The 20,515-nt window shown below is 42.6% G+C and overlaps 1 protein-coding gene across 7 annotated transcripts in view; it reads right to left on the reverse strand.

Annotated features, from left to right (window-relative positions):
- LOC132816156 (guanylate kinase-like) overlaps positions 1-18,591 on the reverse strand; it is a 50,893-nt gene extending 32,302 nt beyond the window's left edge. For 3 of the 7 annotated variants that reach the window (XM_060825631.1, XM_060825632.1, XM_060825630.1), the window contains exon 1: positions 18,406-18,591. In XM_060825631.1, the coding sequence (XP_060681614.1) occupies positions 18,406-18,511 (106 nt within the window). In that variant the 5' untranslated portion in view covers positions 18,512-18,591. Of the gene's footprint in view, positions 1-18,373 lie in introns of all 7 variants that reach the window. The other 4 variants (XM_060825633.1, XM_060825635.1, XM_060825634.1 and 1 more) reach the window with 4 other exon arrangements.
- Positions 18,592-20,515: the final 1,924 nt, after the last annotated feature.

Genomic DNA, 20,515 nt, shown 5'->3' on the forward strand with positions numbered 1-20,515 from the left:
CTCATTCTATACACACAATGAAACTGCCAGATACACTAAAGGAACTGAGAAAATCCATACCCAAACAATTGCAACTTTGAAAAGTGAGATAAATACAACCACCCCAAAAGCAGAAAGCAAGATCTCAAAGTGAGGACTGCACCTAACAACCCAAGCTAAGGTACAAAAGAACCATTCACAAAATCCTAGTCTCCCCATCCTGCTCACAGTACAATATAATCAACTCTTCAGATACTCTGTGCACAAAAGGAGTCATAAACGTCATGAGGCATTTTACAGGAATGACTGTGAAAACCAACATTAAGGGCACACAAGGACATATTAGAATAGCTATTACCAAGAAAGCATTTTAATAAGGGAGAAAGCAAGAGTGATTTTGGGAGGAAATTCCGGAATGCAGTATTTTGGCAGGGGAAGGAATGGTGGCGTGATTAAAATAAAAGGTATTAAGAGGCCAGAATCAGAGGAATGCAGAGATTAGATTAGATTACTTACAGTGTGGAAACAGGCCCTTCGGCCCAACAAGTCCACACCGACCCGCCGAAGCGCAACCCCCCCCATACCCCTACATTTATGCCTTACCTAACACTACGGGCAATTTAGCATGGCCAATTCACCTGACCCGCACATCTTTGGAATGTGGGAGGAAACCGGAGCACCCGGAGGAAACCCACGCACACACGGGGAGAACGTGCAAACTCCACACAGTCTGTCGCCTGAGTCGGGAATTGCTAACCACTGCGCCACCGTGCCGTCCAGATCTTAGAGCTTTGTCAGGTTGAAGGAGATTATAGACATAGGTGAGGCCATTGAGGAATTAGAAAGAAGGTTGTGAATTTAAAATAAGATATTGACAGAAGGGAGTTAATGTTGGTCAACAAGAACAAGGATGGAGCAGGACATGATGCAGTTTAGGATACAGACTACAAACCTCTCCTTTCTCCATATCTAATTATGTCTATAATAGTGGTGAAAAAAATGAATATTGCACAAAATTTCTGTAGATTTGCTTTGACTGGCAAGCTTTATTGCAGGTATTTTATGCAAGATTTTTACAACTTGCTTGCCTTAGGGATTTAAATTTTTTCTTTACTGTGTCCATGGGTGTTACTCATCTTTAAATCCAAAACGGAAATAAATTCTGACCAAATCCCAAAAAATTGAAATGCTTCTGTACAGCATAAAAACTAACAGCAAAATGCAATAATACCAGTCATGACTGATTTGCTGGTTACACTGGAAAATTTGATGTAAACAAGGAGCAATTTGTGAACTACAAGTAGTCAGCTGCACATGAAAGAGTGGTCTCCTGCATACTTGACTTTCAAAGCAAAGTCCACTTAAAGCAACACATTGCCAAAATCAGATTGCTGACCTTGAAATTACTCTAGTATGAAGTTTAGCCACAAAAGCACACATTCAATATTACAGATCACTGTGTGAATACAATGACTTGCAAAGTAATTACGTTCAATTACAGGACTCAGTGAATAAAAGTGACCATAGCATTTTCAAAAGTACACAATGCAATTCATCATAGTTTTAGAGCTTGTAGAGGTTTCAGAGGTAGAGATTGGAAGAGATGAGGCAAAGGACAGATTTTAAAACAAAGATGATTTATTTATTAAATTGAGGCTGTGCCAGTCCAATGAAGATCAGTGAGCATGAGTCAGATGGTGCATTCATTAACTTCCTTAAAACATGATAAGTTGATCCAATATCATTTATTTATTGGTTATCCCTAGTTAGGCATGAAGAATCGCACAGTTCAAGAAGACTCATTTCCCTGAAGCACATTAGTGAATTAGTGTTTTAATAAATAACACCCAGTTTCTGTCTGGTTGGATTGTTTTGATAGGTTAAGAGTGGTGACTTTAGTTAGTGGGTGGTGCTTGATGCAAATGGAGGCGAGTGGATACATTGGCTGTAACTTTCCAAAAATCCTTGGACATTGCAGAGATACCAGAGGACAGGAAAGCTGCCAATATGACACCCCTGTTCAAAACAGGAGGGAGGCAAAATGTGGGAACAATAGGCTGATTAGTCTAACATGTACTGTTGGAAAAATGTTTGAATCCATTATTAATGAAGTAATAGCAGAATATTTGGAAAATCATTATCGAGTTAAGCAGAGTCTACACCACTTGATAAAAGGGATATTGTTCTGACTAATTTATTAGAGCTTTTCAAGAATGTCTCAACTAGAATGGATAGAGGGGAACCAGTAGATGTGTCGCTTTGGATTTCCAAAAGGCGTTCAACAAGATACCTCACAAAAGGTTAAATCATAAGAGCTCATGGTGTAGGAGGTAGTATATCGGCATAGATGGCTAAACAGGCAGGAAACAACAAGGGGGGGGGATAAGGGGTTCTTTTTCAAGTTGACGACCTGTAAGTATGGGGATCAGTGCTGGGACCACAACTGTTGACAATATATATTAATGACTTGGAGGAAGAAAGTGAATGTACTGTAGCCAAATTTGCAGACAACAAATACAGGTGCAGAGACAAGTGAGGAGGGGTATTCAAAACGTTTAGATTAGATTAGACTTACAGTGTGGAAACAGGCCCTTCGGCCCAACAAGTCCACACCGACCCGCCGAAGCGAAACCCACCCATACCCCTACATTACCCCTTACCTAACACTACGGGCAATTTAGCATGGCCAATTCACCTGACCCGCACATCTTTGGACTGTGGGAGGAAACCGGAGCACCCGGAGGAAACCCACGCAGACACGGGGAGAACGTGCAAACTCCACACAGTCAGTCGCCTGAGTCGGGAATTGAACCCGGGTCTTCAGGCGCTGTGAGGCAGCAGTGCTAACCACTGTGCCACCGTGTGTTTATGGTAAGGTACTTATAGATTACATAAGTGGGAAAAATGTTAGCAAATTGAGTATAACGTGGGAAAATGTTAAATTGTTAATTCTGGGAGAGAAAACAAAAGAAAGGAAAAGAGTATTATTTAAATGGAGAAAAGTTGCAGAAATCTGCACACTAAAGGGTCTTGGGGCTACTTCATGTACAAAACATGGAAAGTTAGCACACAGCATGCTAACAAAATGTTGGCCCTTGCTTTAAAGGTAGGATTGGAGAACAAGAGTACGGTGGTCTTACTGCAACTGTATAAGGTGCAGGTGAGACTACATCTGGAGTACTGTGAGCAGGTTTGGTCCCTTTATTTAAGAAAATATACTTTTTCATTGGAGGCAGTTCAGAGAAGGCTCATCAGGATGATCCCTAGTATGGAGGGATTGTCTTATAAGCAAAAGTTACACAGATTGGGAATGTACACATTGGAATTTAGAAGAATGAGAGATTCTCTCATTGAAACAAAGATTCTGAAGGAGCTTTACAGGGTAAATACTGAAAGAATGTTTCCCCTTATGGGAGTGTCTTGGATCAGAGAGTATAATGTAATGAGAAAGAGATGAGGAAGAATTACTTCTCTCAGAGGTTTGTGATCTTAAAGAGTTAACTTGCAGGAAATTGGATGTCCCGAGGCTAGGATGGGATGCTTCCGACCTACAGATAAGAAATTACATTATCGTCTCTTATTATTGAGTGGTGGTCATGAAGTGCTTTGAATGGCTGGTCATGGCATTAATCAACTTCAGACTCCCCACTACTCTTAACCCACTCCAATTTGCCTATCAGACCAACAGATCCACGTCAGATGCCATATCACTTGCCCTTTATTTCTCCTCAGAACATCTTGACACCAAGAACAGCTATATAAGAATCCTATTCATTGAGTACAGCTCAGCCTTCAACACTATTATCCCCTCGAGATGGATTACTAAACTTAGTGATCTTGGACTTTGGAGCATTGGAGGCTGAGGGGTGACCTAATAGAGGTTTACAAAATTATGAGGGGCATGGATGGGGTAAATAGGCAAAGTCTTTTCCCTGGGGTCAGGGAGTCCAGAACTAGAGGGCACAGGTTTAGGGTCAGAGGGGAAAGATATAAAAGTGACCTAAGAGGCAACTTTTTCTCACAGAGGGTGGTACGTGTATGGAATGAGCTGCCAGAGGAAGTGGTTACAATTGCAACATTTAAAAGGCATTTGGATGGCTATATGAATAGGAAGAGTTTGAAGAGTACTGGCAGGTGGGACTAGGTTTGGTTGGGATATCTGGTCGGCATGAATGGGTTGGACCGAAGAGTCTGTTTCCATGCTGTACATCTCTACGACTCTATAACTGGATCCTCAGTTTCCTGACCCACAGGCCATAATCATCCTCACTAATACTCAACACTGGAGCCCCCAGGTGTGTGTACTCAGCCCTGTACTGTACTCACTGTATACCCATGACTGTGTCGCCAAATACCAGACTAATGCCATTTACAAGTTCGCTGATGACACCACCATAGTTGGTCGAATCTCAGATGGAGACGAAACAGACTACAGACGGGAGGTGGAAGACCTGGAAAAATGGTGCACTGAGAACAACCTAGCTCTCAATGCTGGCAAAAGCAAGCAACTCATTATTGACATTAAGCAGGATATTTTTCACACCCCCCCCCCCCCCCCCCCCCCCACATTAACAGCACAGAGGTGGAACAAGTGGAGAGTGTCAAGCTCCTGGGAGTGGTCATCCACAACAAACTTTCTTGGACTCTTCATGTGGACGCACTGGCTACAAAGGCCCAAAGTCTTCTTCCTGATAAGGGGCTTTTGCCCAAAACGTCAATTTTCCTGCTCCTCAATGCTGCCTGACCTGCTGTGTTTTTCCAGCACCACTCTAATCTAGACTCTGGTTTCCAGCATCTGCAGTACTCACTTTTGCCTACATTTTATAGGTGCACCATTGAGAGCATTCTGTCTGGATGTATCACTACCTGATATGACAACTGTACCATTCAAAATCATAGACAGTTACAGAGAGTGGTGAACTCAGACTGGACAATCACAAAGGCCAACCTCCCAACTATAGATTCCATCTACCAGGCCTGCTGTCAAGGAAAGGCTGCCAGCATTCTCAAAAGATTCATCCCACCCTGGCAATGTTTTTCTACACCCTCTACCATCGGGGAGAAGGTACCGAAACCTGAACACATGCACCAGCCCGTTTCGAAATAGTTTCTACCCTACTGTTGTTAGAATACTGAATGGACTCTCAAATTCTTAACATTTGCCTGTGCCTATGTTTTTGTTTTTGCCGCTGTTTACCTATTACTTAACTCTGCGATCTGCCTATATTGCTCGCAAGACAAAGCTTTTCACTGTTCCTCAGTACATATGACAATAAATTCAATTCAATTCAGCTATTTCCTTGCAATTCAGAGCTATTTGCATTTTCATCCCCTATTCAAAAATCAATAGGAGCACTGCAGTTGGAATTTGACTACTCTCCTATAGTTACACAAAAAAACAATTCACACCAGATCTGCCCATTAAGGATGATTTGCATTACATTGTTCTCGGAGATGATGTGGTTACTGCATTGTGTTTTGAGTGGCATGTGACTGTGAGGGAGTGTCTAGGGTTTGTCTTGTAGGTACAACTGACTGCGATGTAAAGATTTCGTACAAAGGAATGCTTCCTTTGTTCGGGAAACTTACCTGGACATGCCTTGCAAGCATGGCAAGGAGTGTTCAGGGTTTCTCCAAAGCTTGTATTGTACTGCGCTTAATAAAATTTTGCTTGTTCACAGAAGTTGGCGTGTTGCAGTTGCATCAAGTGTGTAAGAATCTCAAGAAAAAGAACCTAACAGGTTGAGTGTCTTTGGGGGTGGAAAAAGTGGGATGAAAGGAATGGGGTGGTATGAGAAAAATAGAACAACACTATAAGGAGGGAATGAGATAACTGTGGCAGGGACAATCATTTGAAAGCTGGGTACTAAAATTTAAGGTGCATGAGATTTCATTCTGAACATTTTAGTAAAGCTGTCAAATAAAAATCCATGATTAATTTGTAGAATCCTTTAAAGGCATGTACAAATCATGCGCAATTACTACAAGGGGTGCTGGACAGAGGCAAGATGTGTAGAGAATGAGAGCTTCAGAATCAAAGTTGGATAGGACCAACGATTGGCACAAAGTCTCTTCCTCTTCCTAAATGTCAGAAATTCTCACCGAGCAAGTGTCATTGTCAATTATGTTTGCAAAGGAAAGCAAACTAAGTAGTGGGAATGATATTTTCAAAACCCAGTTTTTTATGTAAGGTTAAGACCCAATATATAGCCTGTCAGATTAAGCTATGAAAGAGAATCAGAGTAAAGTTGCAAAAGTATGAGCAAAGATGTGAAAAAAGATAACCGGTTTCAAGTGCCTCGATCAGTGATATCAGAAGATGGACAGAAGAGAGTCTAAATTAAGCACCAAATAAACTCAGGCTGGACTGACTAGAACAAATGCAGTGTAATTATTGAGAGATAGAAGTTAGCCTTTGAAAGGAAAAAGAAAGCTCGAGGAAACAGTTATGAGACCTGTCTGTTTTATACAATGGATATGTGAGCAAAATCAAGGGAAAGGAACAACAACTGAATACCAATGAGATGTGGTTGTCATGATGCAATTCTGGAGTTACACGAAAGGGAAAGATCAAGAACCATTGTGGAAACATTGAAGAAAGTGAAATGGCGTAGTCATCTGTTTCAGACAGAGAGAACATGCTGGGCAGACAAGTGATATAGATGGTGCTGACAGGAAGATGAGGAATGAATAAGACCAGATGGAAAGAGTCAGTTAATCATAACAGGGCAACATAAAGCAGAGCATTATACTGACCCAAAGTAAACTGGCAGACAGTGAAAGAAGAATCTATTGATGAAGAAAGTAAACAGTCTATATCCTCCAGATGACATAGATGGCACAGGACCTAACCATAGTGCAGAGACTCAAACAAAGATATAATATTGCTATGAAAATTGAATTCTAAACAAAAGTCATTTTTATGATTATTGCTGAAATTATAATCTGCTTATTTTAAAGGGAATAAGTATGTTCATTCCTGAATAGAAGCATAAAAGTAAATAATTCAACTCCTTGATCCGGCTCTACCATTCAACTCGATCATGCCTGATCAGCTATGCCATTTTTTTAGCACTATGTTCACATCCTCCCGTATCCACAGTGTGCTTTTGCTGTCTCTGACCTGCTTAATGACTCAGCTGCTACAACCCTCTGGGCAGGGCATCGTGAAGATTCACCACCCTACAAATACAGTTTATTTTTTCAGCACTATCACATTTTTGCACTCCTGATTTCCCTCTACCTTTATCTCCTACTACTTTTATCTCTTCTAGGGATTCACTCGATCTCTGCTGTCTATACTTCTTGTATGCTTCCTTCTTTTTCTTGACCAGAATCTCAATTTCTCAATGTAAGCATTCCTTACACCTATCAGTTTTTTTTAAAATTCATTCATGGGTCACGGGCATTGCTGGCTAACCAGCATTTATTCCCTATCCCTAATTGCTTGACAAGGTGATGGTCAGCTGCTTTCTTGAACTGCTGTAGTCCACATTGCATTAGCCAGTCCCACAATGCCCTTGGGGAGAGAATTCCAGGATTTTGACCCACAGAGAGCAAGATCAAGAAGTGGAGGTCTGGAATACACTGCCTGACAGGGTAATTGAGATGAGAACTCTCTCAACTATTAAAAAGTGCTTGGATGAGCACTTGAAATATCATACATTCATCATTACGGACCTGGGCACCCCAACCCAAGGAAAAGACCTTGTCTATTTACTCATAACATGCCCCTCATGATTTTATACACCCCATCAGTCTCCAACACTCCAGGGAAAATAGCCCCAGTCTATTCAGCCTCTTCCCTCAGCTCCAACCCTGGTACCATTCTTGTAAATTTTTTCTGACCCTTTCAAGTTTCACAACATCCTTCCAATAGGAGGGAGATTAGAACTGCATGTGGTATTCCAAAAGCAGCATGTACAGCCGCAACCTGACCTCCCGACTCCTGTACTCGATGCTGTGAGCAATAAAGGAAAGCATACCAAAAGCCTTCTTCACTATACTACATACCTGCACTCCATTTTCTATGGAACTATGAACTTGCACTCCAAGGTGTTTTTTGATCAGCAACACTCCCCGTGGCCTTACTGTTAAATGTATAAGTTCTGCCCTGATTTGCCTTTCCAAAATGCAACAGAGGATTCCCTCCAACAAGTTGCCCATTACTGATGTCAGGTTCACCAGTCTAATCATTCCTTGACTTTTCTTTCCCATCTTTCTTAAATAGTGGCACCACATTAGCCAACCTCTTGTATTCAAGCACCTCACATGTGACTATCAATGCTCCAAGTATCTCAACAAGGAGCCCACCAATCACTTCCTGAGGCTTCCCAAAGATTTCTAGGGTACACCTGATCAGGTCCCGGGGATTTATCCACCTTTATGTATTTTAAGCTGTTCAGCACCTCTTTATAATCTGGACATTTTTCAAGATATCGCTATTTATTTCTCCATATTCTGCATCTTCCATATCCTTCTCCACAATAAACACTGATGCAAAATACTCATTTAGTAACTCACCCATATCCTGCAGTTCCACATACAGGTGCCCTTGCTGATCTTTAAGGGACCCTATTCTCTCCCTAGTTACCCTTTTGTCCCTAATGTATTTGTAGAATCCCTTTGGCTTCTCCTTAACCCTATTTGCCAAATAGGGTTCCATTTTTGCACTCCTGATTTTCCTCTACCTTTATCTCCTACTACCTTTATCTCTTCTAGGGATTCACTCGATCTCTGCTGTCTATACTTCTTGTATGCTTCCTTCTTTTTCTTGACCAGAATCTCAATTTCTCTAGTCATCCAGCATTCCTTACACCTATCAGCCTTGCCCTTCACCCTAACAAGAACATACGATCTCTGGATTCTCAATATCCTACTTTTGAAGACTTTCCATTTTCTAGCCATCCCTTTACCTGCAAACATTCACCCCCAATCAACTTTTCAAAGTTTGTTTAGGAGAAACACGGTGGCACAGTGGTTAGCACTGCTGCCTCACAGCGCCTGAGACCCGGGTTCAATTCCCGACTCAGGCGACTGACTGTGTGGAGTTTGCACGTTCTCCCCGTGTCTGTGTGGGTTTCCTCCGGGTGCTCCGGTTTCCTCCCACAGTCCAAAGATGTGCGGGTCAGGTGAATTGGCCATGCTAAATTGCCCGTAGTGTTAGGTAAGGGGTAAATGTAGGGGTATGTGTGGGTTTCGCTTCGGCGGGTCGGTGTGGACTTGTTGGGCCGAAGGGCCTGTTTCCACACTGTAAGTCTAATCTAAAAAAAAACCGAGGACTGCAGATGCTGGATATCAGACTTAAGAGTGTGGTGCTGGAAAAGCACAGCAGGTCAGGCAACATCCGAGGAGCAGAAGAATCGATGTTTTGGGCAATCGATTCTCCTGCTCCTCGGATGCTGCCTGACCTGCTGTGTTTTTCCAAAGCCACACTCTTGACTTTCAAAGTTCTTGCCTAATACTGCCAAAATTGGCCTTCCTCAAATTTAGAACTTCAACTTTTAGATCCAGTCTATCCTCTTACATCACTTTTTAAAAACTAATAGAATTATGGTCACCTGCCCCAAAGTGCTTCCCCATTGACACTTCAGTCACCTGTCCTGCCTTATTTCCCAACAGTAGATCAAGGTTTGCACCTTCTCTAATCGGTACGTCCACATACTGAATCAGAGAATCTTGTTGTACACACAAATTCCTTTCCATTCAAATTCTTAATACTATGGCAGTCCCAGTCTGTGTTTGGAAAGTTAAGATCCCCTACCCATAACCACAGATAACTAAGATCTCCTTTCAAATTTGTTTCTCAATTTCCCACTATTAGGGGATCTATAGTACAATCCCAATAAGGCAATCATCCCTTTCTTATTCTCAATTCCACACAAACAACTTCAGTGAACATATTCCCAGGAATATCCATAATGTTATGCCTAATCAAAAACAGCACTCCCCCTCATCTCTTGCACCCCCTTCTACACTTCCTATAGCATCCATATCTCAGAACATTAAGATACCAGCCCTGTCCATCCCTGATCCACATCTCTATAATTACTATGATATCCCAGTCCCACATTCCAACCACGCCCTGAATTCATCTGCCTTACCTGTTTGACCTCTTGCATTGAAATAAATGCAGTTAAATTTCAGTCCTACCTCATTCCCTGCCTTATTCCTGCCTGCCCTGACTGTTTGACTTGCTCCTTTTCCCAACTGTACCAATCTCAGACTGATCTTTTTCATCACTACCTCCCTACTATACACACTAGTTTAAATCCTCCTGAGCAGCGCTAGCAAATCTCCCCGCCAATGTACTCATCCCCTTCCAATTTAGGTGCAATCCGTCCTTCTACCCCAGATTCCAATGATCCAAAAATGTGAATCCTTCTCCCCTGCACTAGCTCCTCAGCCACGCATTCATCTGCTCAATCCTCCTATTCCTACCCGCACTAGCACATGGCACCATGAGTAATGTGATTATCCCTACACTCGAGGACCTCCTTTCTAAATTCCTGCCTAACTTCCTATATTCTCTTTTTAGGCATGAAAAGATACATGAATGGGAAGGATTTAGAGGCCAAATGCCAGCAAATGGGACTACATTAATTTATCGTATCTGCTTGGCATGAATGAGGTAGACTGAAGAGTCTGCTTCCGTGCTGTATATCTCTATGACTCCATGACCGACCACGTGAAAAAAACAAAAAATAAATGTTACGATCTATCAAGCAAGGTTTTGCTCAAATCTGTTTTGTCCAGTATTACCATCAGCTAAGTGACAACCTCAATACCAAATTCTTCAAAAAAGTAGTAAAGTTAGGAATACAAATGACAGAGCTATCATATACAATTGTCACAACAAGTCTCTAAATTAAACTTATGATGTTCCGATCAGCTGATAAGTGAAGCAGCTTAATTTAGGGATGCCAGTAAGAGTTAGTACATAAAGGATACTTACTTTTGCTCAGTGCTGCTCGGCATGGTCTAATCCTCAAAACACACCTTACAGTCAGCAATTTCGTAACACAATTGAAATACATTGAGCCGTGAAAGATGAACTGCAACAAACAGACTCGTACAATTGCACTCGGAAAGTGCAAGTGAATCAGCAAAGAGTAAACACCAAGCAAAGCAGTTGCTTCCGGTGTCAACCCTGTTGCTGATTAACTCAATAATTATCAAATACCACACAACAAATTCCCTTAAACAGAAGTACACTTACATGCAAATTTAATTTACATCATTAATGCAATCAAACCTCAGTAAATTTTCAGTCACATGCTCCTAAAATCTAATTTACACAATCCCAAAATATAAAGAACTTTTTATAAAGTTAACTATGTTCATCCACTAACTAAACTCGGTCAAATATTCTCAAGCACATACTGTCATACAATGAAGAAATGCAGCTTGGAATACATCTTTTCCCCATGAAGAGATTTTGTTGTTTGCCCTCCCTGTAACATAGTAGTAGTCTGGTGGTCATCACGGTAGCTCACAAACCTACCAACACACTGAAACAGCTACTGAAGAATCTAAAGGACTCTATACCAACAACCAGCAAAATGAATGTGATTCACAAAATACTATGCAAGGACTGTAACAAACATTAAATCGGACAGACAGGCAGACAGGCACTACATTGCGATAACACAGTGGCTCAGTGGTTACCATTGCTCCCTCACAGCGCTAGAGACCCGGGTTCGATTCCAACCTCGGGCCTATGTGGAGTTTGCACATTCTCTTCGTGTCTACAAGGGTTTCCATCGGGTGCTCCAGTTTCCTCCCACAGTCCAAAGACATGCAGGTTAGGTCAATTGGTCATGCTAAATTGTCCATAGTGTTCAGTGATGTGTAGGTTAAGTGCATTAGTCAGGGGTAAACAAAGGAGTGGGTCGCACTTCAGAGGGTTGGTGTGGACTTGTTGGGCTGAAGGACCTGTTTCCATACTGTAGGGATTCTATGAAAACTGGCCACCAGGATACATGAACACCAACTAGCCACCAAAAGACATGACCCACTATTACTAGTATCCTTACATACAGACGAAGGACACCACTTCAACTAGGACAATACATCCATCAGGTTAAACAGAGACTCACACAGGGATTCCTTGAGGCCTGGCATTCAAACCAGAATTCCATCAATAAACACATCGATTTGTACCCCATTTACCAACCTCTGAGAAAAAGAACCAGAAATGATATCACCCTGTTTAAGAGACTAAGACACATAAATGGAAAGCGGGACAGAACACCAACTTCACCGGAGACTCACTGATGATGTTACCTAGCATGATAACAAAACGTCTGAAAACAAACTCGCCAGCTGAGCGAGCAAATTACAACCTGAACCTGAGCTACAAATACTCTCAAAAATCGCATTCTCCATTCCAGATGAATTTCCCTTACACCTGCTCCAGTGCAATTACATCCTTCCCATAGTGAGGTGACTAAAACTGCACAGCCTATGCAAAGTTCTGTACAGCTCTAACAGGACTTCCCTGCTCATATAATCTATGACAAACATCCAGTATGTCTTTTTAACTACCCTATTAAGCTGTCTGTCACTTTCAGGAATCTTGGACAAACATCCCAAGATCCCTCTGAGCTTCCTAGTGTCCTACTTCAGGACATGCATTTCAACACCGAGGACCATGAGCCACCAATTAAATTTCAGTCCAGAAACTGCAACAGTAATTAAATTAAGACTAATATATGAGCAATCTGCCATTTAATTGAATCATCTCAGTTGCATAACATACATAGAACAGTGCAGCACAGTACAGGCCCTTCAGTCCTAGATGTTGTGCCAATCTTTTATCCTACTATAAGATCAAATTAACCTACATACCCTTCATTTTACTATCGTCTATGTGCCTATCCAAGAGTAACTTAAATGTCCCTAATGTATCTGACTATTTCACACACCCATCACTCTGTGTAAAGAAACTATCTCTGACAGCTCCCTAAACCTTCCTCCAATCACCTTAAAATGATATCCATTTCTGCCATGGGAAAAAAAAAGTCTCTTAATATACACTCTCTTTGTGCCTCTTGTACACCTTTATCAAGTCAACTCTCACCCTTCTTCGCTTCAATGAGAAAAGCCTTAGCTCCCTCAACCTTTTCTCATATGACATGCCCTCCAGTCCAGGCAGTATCCTGGTAAATCTTCTCTGTACCCTCTCAAAAGCTTTCACATCCTTCCTATAATGAGGCAACCAGAACCAAACACAATATTCCAAACATGGTCCAACAAGGGGTCCATCGAGCTGCAGCATAACCTCACAGCTCTTAAAACTCAATCTCTTTGCTAATGAAAGCCAACAGACCATACGCCTTCTTAACAACCCTACCAACTTGAGGGATCTACCAGTGTGAACCCCAAGATCCTTCTGTTCCTCCACACTGCCAAGAACCCTGCCTTTAACACTGTATTCTGCATTCAAATTTGGCCTTTCAAAATGCAACAATTCACACTTTTCCAGGTTGAACCCCATCTTTGACTTATCAGCCCAGTTCTGCATCCTGTCAATGTCCCGTTGCAATCTACAATAGCCCTCCATATGATCCACAATGCCACCAATCAACGCCACCAATTCTTCAGGGTGCTCTGCTTTCCTCCCAAAGATGTGCAGATATGCCCGTAGTGTTCAGGGATGTGTAGGTTAGGTGCAATATTCTGGGTTAAATATAGGATAATAGGGTAGGGGAATGGGTCTGGGTGGATAACTCTTCAGAGGGTTGATGTAGACTTGTTAGGCTGAAAGGCCTGTTTCCACGCTGTAAGGATTCTATGATTCTATAACTGAACAGCAGCAATAATGGAAGGATGTTGCATTGGGGAGAAGGTACAGAAGCCTGAACACGCACCATCCGGTTTCACAACGGTTTCTACCCTACTGTTGTTAGAATGGACTCACATTCGCCTGTACCTGTGTTTTTGTTTTTGCTGCTGTTTACCTGTTATTTACCATGTGTGGTATTTATTTATGTGATCTGCCTGTTTTGCTCACAAGACAAAGCTTTTCACTGTGTCTCAGTACATGTGACAATAAATTCAATTCAACTCAATTCAGATGAGGGAATCTGAAATGAAAACACAAAGTGCCTCTGAAACACAGGCAATCTGGCAGAATCTGTGCAGAGAAGCAGACTTAATATTTCAAGCCCTGTTTGACTTCTGGTTCCGAAATGTTAATTCTGTTTCTCCCTTCACAGGTGCTGCCAGGCCTACTGGGTTTTTCCACTTTGTTTTATTTAAGGTCTTGAGCTTGAATAACATTTTGCTTCAGAACATTGGCTTTTCTGTAGAGGAGCTATTTTGGTATTCAGGTGTTAACTCTCTCTTGTTACTGATTTTTTTTTACATTTTCTTTTCGTATTTTCATCTCCATTCTATGCTTTGGTGACATCACTCTCTGAAGGCAGCTTCTACATATCCATTGATATTAGTTCACTACCACAGCATCACTTCTGACGCTGGGATGTTGGTAGTAAATCCTGGCCTCACCAGTGGAAAAACCAAAAAAATTGGGTTTATTTAGAAATTGATGCTCAGTTTATTCAAGATCCTAGAACATTTATATTTTTCAGAACTTTTAAATGATGCACTGGAGAGAATACGTCTCTTGCATCTGCCAATGTTTTACTTCTTTTCCATGTTGTACACTTGTACAAGAGATTCTCCCAGCTGAAAGCAGATGTAAGCTCATGAATGTGGTGATCAGATCTGTTTGTAGTTAAAATTTCAGCACATCTTATTATACTGAATCCAGATGGAGAATAGCCCAGCATTTCCTGTTTGGTCAATATATTTTTAGGGACGTTAATGTATAATTTTGTTTGTGCTACTGAATCACATGACATTTTGCAGGATTTTTACATTAATGCTGTTTTATTAACAATCAAGGTATCAAGTGTATTAATTTTATCAGGTAACTTATTTCTGTGCAGAAAAACTTGGTAATGCCTAAATTAATGTGGATGCATCAGTAAAGTATTGGGTTTATTAACTGTCACTGACTGTCCTGAGGAGAGTCTCATTCCTAATGAAGGGTTTTTGCCAGAAACATCAACTCTCCTGCTCCTCGGATGCTGCCTGACCTAAGGTGCTTCACCAGCACCACACTTTAATCTCCAGCATCTTCAGTTCTCACTTTTGCCTTGCCCTGAAAAGAGTACTTTAATCTCTGACTACTTGCAACTTGGCAGAACATTGGAGCTCAGTGACCAGTGGTGTTCCACCTAGATCTGTTCTGGGACCTCTGCTCTTTGTGATTTTTATAAATAATTTGGATGAGGAATTGGGTGGATTCGTAGGTTTGCCGATGACATGAATATGCATGTAACTGGACTTGAAACATTAACTCTGCTTCTCTCTGCACAGATTCTGCCAGATTGCCTGTGTTTCAGAGGCACTTTGTATTTTCATTTCAGATCCCCTCATCGGAATTGAATTGAAGTGAATTTATTGTCACATGTACCGAGACACAGTGAAAAGCTTTGTCTTGCAAGCAAAACAGGCAGATCACATAAATAAATACCACACATGGTAAATAACAGGTAAACAACAGCAACACCAAAAACACAGGTACAGGCGAATGCGAGTCCATTCAGTATTCTAACAACAGTATGGTAGAAACCGTTGTGAAACCGGATGGTGCGTGTTCAGGCTTCTGTACCTTCTCCCTGATGCAACATCTGCAACATGCGTCTATTATTGCTGCTCTTCAGTTATAGAATCATAGAATCCTTACAGCGTGGAAACAGGCCCTTCAGCCTAACAAGTCTACATCAACCCGCTGAAGAGTTATCCACCCAGACCCATTCTCCTACCCTATTATCCTATATTTAACCCAGAATATTGCACCTAACCTACACATCCCTGAACACGAAGGGCATACCTGCACATCTCTGGATGGTGAGAGGAAACCAGAGCACCCTGAAGAAACCCACACTGACACGGGGAGAATGTGCAAACTCCACACAGTCACCCGAGGCTGGAATTGAACCCGGGTCCCGGGCAGCAGTGCTAACCACTCAGCCAACATGCTCTTTTCTGCAGAGTGTTGCAACTTTACAATGCCTTCTAGTATTAAGTCATTCCGTCCTGATCAGGTGTACCCTAGAACTCTGTGGGAAACGGGAGAAGTGATTGCCAGGCCTCTTGCCGAGATATTTGTATCATCGATAGTCACAGGTGAGGTGTCAGAAGACTGGAGGTTGGCTAACGTGGTGCCACTATTTAAAAAGGGTGGTAAGGACAAGCCAGGGAACTATAGACCAGTGAGCCTGATCTCAATGGTGGGCAAGTTATTGGAGGAAATCCTGAGAGACAGGATGTACATGTACTTGGAAAGGTAAGGACTGAGTAGGCATAGTCAACATGGCTTTGTGCATGGGAAATCATGTCTCACTAACTTGATTGAGTTTTTGAGGAAGTAACAAAGAGAATTGATGAAGGCAGAGCAGTAGTTGTGATCTATATGGACTTCAGTAAGGCATTCAACAAGGTTCCCCACAAGAGACTGATTAGCAAGGTTAGATCCGACTGAATACAGGAAGAATTAACCATTTGGATACAAAACTGGCTCAAAGGTGGTGGTGGTGGTGGATTGTTTTTCAGACTGGAGGCCTGTGACCAGTGGAGTGCCACAAGAATCGGTGCTGGGTCCACTATTTTTTGTCATTTACATAAATGATTTGGATGCGAGCATAAGAGGTACAGTTAATAAGTTTGCAGATGACACCAAAATTGGAGGTGTGGTGGACAGTGAAGAGGGTTACCTCAGATTGCAAGAGGATCTTGACCAGATCGGCCAATGGGCTGAGAAGTGGCAGATGGAGTTTAATTCAGATAAATGTGAGGTGCTGCATTTTGGGAAAGCAAATCTTAGCAGGACTTATACATTTAATGGTAAGATCCAAGGGAGTGTTGCTGAACAAAGAGACCTTGGAGTGCAGGTTCATAGCTCCTTGAAAGTGGAGTTACAGGTAGATATATAGTGAAGGCAGGGTTTGGTATGCTTTCCTTTATTGGTCAGAGTATTGAGTACAGGATTTGGGAGGTCATGTTGCGGCTGTACAGGATGTTAGTTAGGCCTCTGTTGGAACACTGCACGCAATTCGGGTCTCCTTCCTATCGGAAAGACGTTGTGAAACTTGAAAGGGTTCAGAAAAGATTTACAAGGATGTTGCCAGGGTTGGAGGATTTGAGCTATAGGGAGAGGCTGAACAGGCTGCGGCTGCTTTCCCTGGAGCTTCGGAGGCTGAGGGGTGACCTGATAGAGGTTTACAAAATTATGAGGGGCATGGATAGGATAAATAGGCAAAGATTTTCCCTGGGGTCGGGGTCCCCAGAACTAGGGGGCACAGATTTAGGGTGAGAGGGGAAAGATATAAAAGAGACCTAAGGGGCAACTTTTTCACACAGAGGGTGGTACATGTCTGGAATGAGCTGCTTTTTCACACAGAGGCTGGTACAATTGCAACATTTAAAAGGTATCTGGATGGGTATACGAATAGGAAGGGTTTGGAGGGATATGGGCCGGGTGCTAGCAGGTGGGACTAGATTGGATTCAGATATCTGGTTGGCATGGGTGGGTTGGACCGAAGGGTCTGTCTCCATGCTGTACATCTCTATGACTCTATGTCTTAGATTCAAGTAAGCATACCTATATAAACTGATAATAAACTGGTGTGTTGAAGTCATTGGTTGAGGGTGAGCGAAGAATGCACCAAAGGAAGCTCTGAAGATACAGAAACGTTGAATTGCATATGACTCCTCTTCAGAACTATTTCTAAAAGTAGTTACCTTATTTTAAAGTTTTAAAAAACCCTTCTTTTATACAAAAAAAATCAGGAAACTGCTTGCAACATTGTACCATGTGCTAGTCAATGGACTTCAACAGTTTCCCCATTTCCCCACCTCACCCTAGTTCCAAACTACCAGCTCAGCACTGTCCCCATGACTTGTCTGACCTGCCTAGCTCCTTTTCCACCTATCCACTCCACCCTCCTCCCTGACCTATCACCTTCATCCCCTCCCCCACTCACCCATTGTACTCTATGCTACTTTCTCCCCACCCCCACCCTCCTCTAGCTTATCTCTCCACGCTTCAGGCTCACTGCCTTTATTCCTGAGGAAGGGCTTTTGCCCAAAACGTCGATTTCACTGCATTTTGGATGCTGCCTGACCTGCTGTGCTCTTCCAGCACCACTGACCCTGAGACAGGTCATGCCCGCCCCTGCATCTGGATAGTGCAGCGGTTGGATGATTGACAGACAGCTCAACGAATTGGAAGAGAGAGGTCCGCCCGGGCGTTGCCCAATCAGGCTCGCTACGGCGGGCGGAACACAACATTCCCCATCCCCTGCGCGCGAGCTTCACCAACCGTTGCCATCCATTTAACGCCTGCCCGCTTGCCTTTAAATACCCAGCGAATTCCGGAAAGGTAAATGTCACGGGAATGCGGGTGTCCCCAGCTTCTACCTGGTCTTCCGATGAGATTTGAAATGTGCCGAACCAGCATGTGAAAGTGGAACCGCGTATCGCCCGCCGCCGCCCTGACACGTCGCAGTTCATCCACTTTCCCATCGCAGTCATTACCCCCATCCGGGAAACGCGACGTCTGACGTCAGTTCCGGTGCTGTGAACGTTCCCCGCCCCCCACCCATTCAGAAACACAGTCACATGCATATACTGTACTCCCTCACAGAAACACACACAGTCACATACATATACTGTACCCCCTCACAGAAACACACACTGTTACATGCATATACTGTACCCCCTCACAGAAACACACACAATCACATACATATACTGTACCCCCTCACAGAAACACACACAGTCACATACATATACTGTACTCCCTCACAGAAACACACACAGTCACATACATATACTGTACCCCCTCACAGAAACACACACTGTCACATACATATACTGTACCCCCTCACAGAAACACACACAGTCACATACATATACTGTACTCCCTCACAGAAACACACACTGTCACATACATATACTGTACCCCCTCACAGAAACACACACAGTCACATACATATACTGTACTCCCTCACAGAAACACACACTGTCACATACATATACTGTACTCCCTCACAGAAACACACACAGTAATATGCATATACTGTACTCCCTCACAGAAACACACACTGTTACATGCATATACTGCACTCCCTCACAGAAACACACACTGTTACATGCATATACTGCACTCCCTCACAGAAACACACACAATCACATACATATACTGTACCCCCTCACAGAAACACACTGTCATGTGCATATACTGTACCCCCTCACAGGAACACACACAATCACATACATATACTGTACCCCCTCACAGAAACACACACTGTCACATACATATACTGTACTCCCTCACAGAAACACACACAGTCAGTTGCATATACTGTACCCCCTCACAGAAACACACACTGTCATGTGCATATACTGTACCCCCTCACAGAAACACACACAGTCACATACATATACTGTACCCCCTCACAGAAACACACACAGTCACATACATATACTGTACTCCCTCACAGAAACACACACTGTCACATGCATATACTGTACTCCCTCACAGAAACACACACAGTCACATGCGTATACTGCACTCCCTCACAGAAACACACACTGTCATGTGCATATACTGTACTCCCTCACAGAAACACACACTGTCACATGCATATACTGCACTCCCTCACAGAAACACACACTATCACATACATATACTGTACTCCCTCACAGAAACACACACTGTCACATGCATATACTGCACTCCCTCACAGAAACACACACTGTCACATGCATATACTGCACTCCCTCACAGAAACACACACTGTCACATGCATATACTGCACTCCCTCACAGAAACACACACTGTCATGTGCATATACTGTACTCCCTCACAGAAACACACACTGTCACATGCATATACTGCACTCCCTCACAGAAACACACACTATCACATACATATACTGTACTCCCTCACAGAAACACACACTGTTACATACATATACTGTACTCCCTCACAGAAACACACACTATCACATACATATACTGTACCCCCTCACAGAAACACACACTGTTACATACATATACTGCACTCCCTCACAGAAACACACACTGTTACATACATATACTGCACTCCCTCACAGAAACACACACTATCACATACATATACTGTACTCCCTCACAGAAACACACACTGTTACATACATATACTGTACTCCCTCACAGAAACACACACTATCACATACATATACTGTACCCCCTCACAGAAACACACACTGTTACATACATATACTGCACTCCCTCACAGAAACACACACTGTCACATGCATATACTGTACCCCCTCACAGAAACACACACAGTCACATGCATATACTGCACTCCCTCACAGAAACACACACTGTCACTTGCATATACTGTACTCCCTCACAGAAACACACACTGTCACTTGCATATACTGTACTCCCTCACAGAAACACACACTGTTAC

This window comes from Hemiscyllium ocellatum, chromosome 5, assembly GCF_020745735.1.
Source record: "Hemiscyllium ocellatum isolate sHemOce1 chromosome 5, sHemOce1.pat.X.cur, whole genome shotgun sequence".
NCBI classification, from domain to species: domain Eukaryota; kingdom Metazoa; phylum Chordata; class Chondrichthyes; order Orectolobiformes; family Hemiscylliidae; genus Hemiscyllium; species Hemiscyllium ocellatum.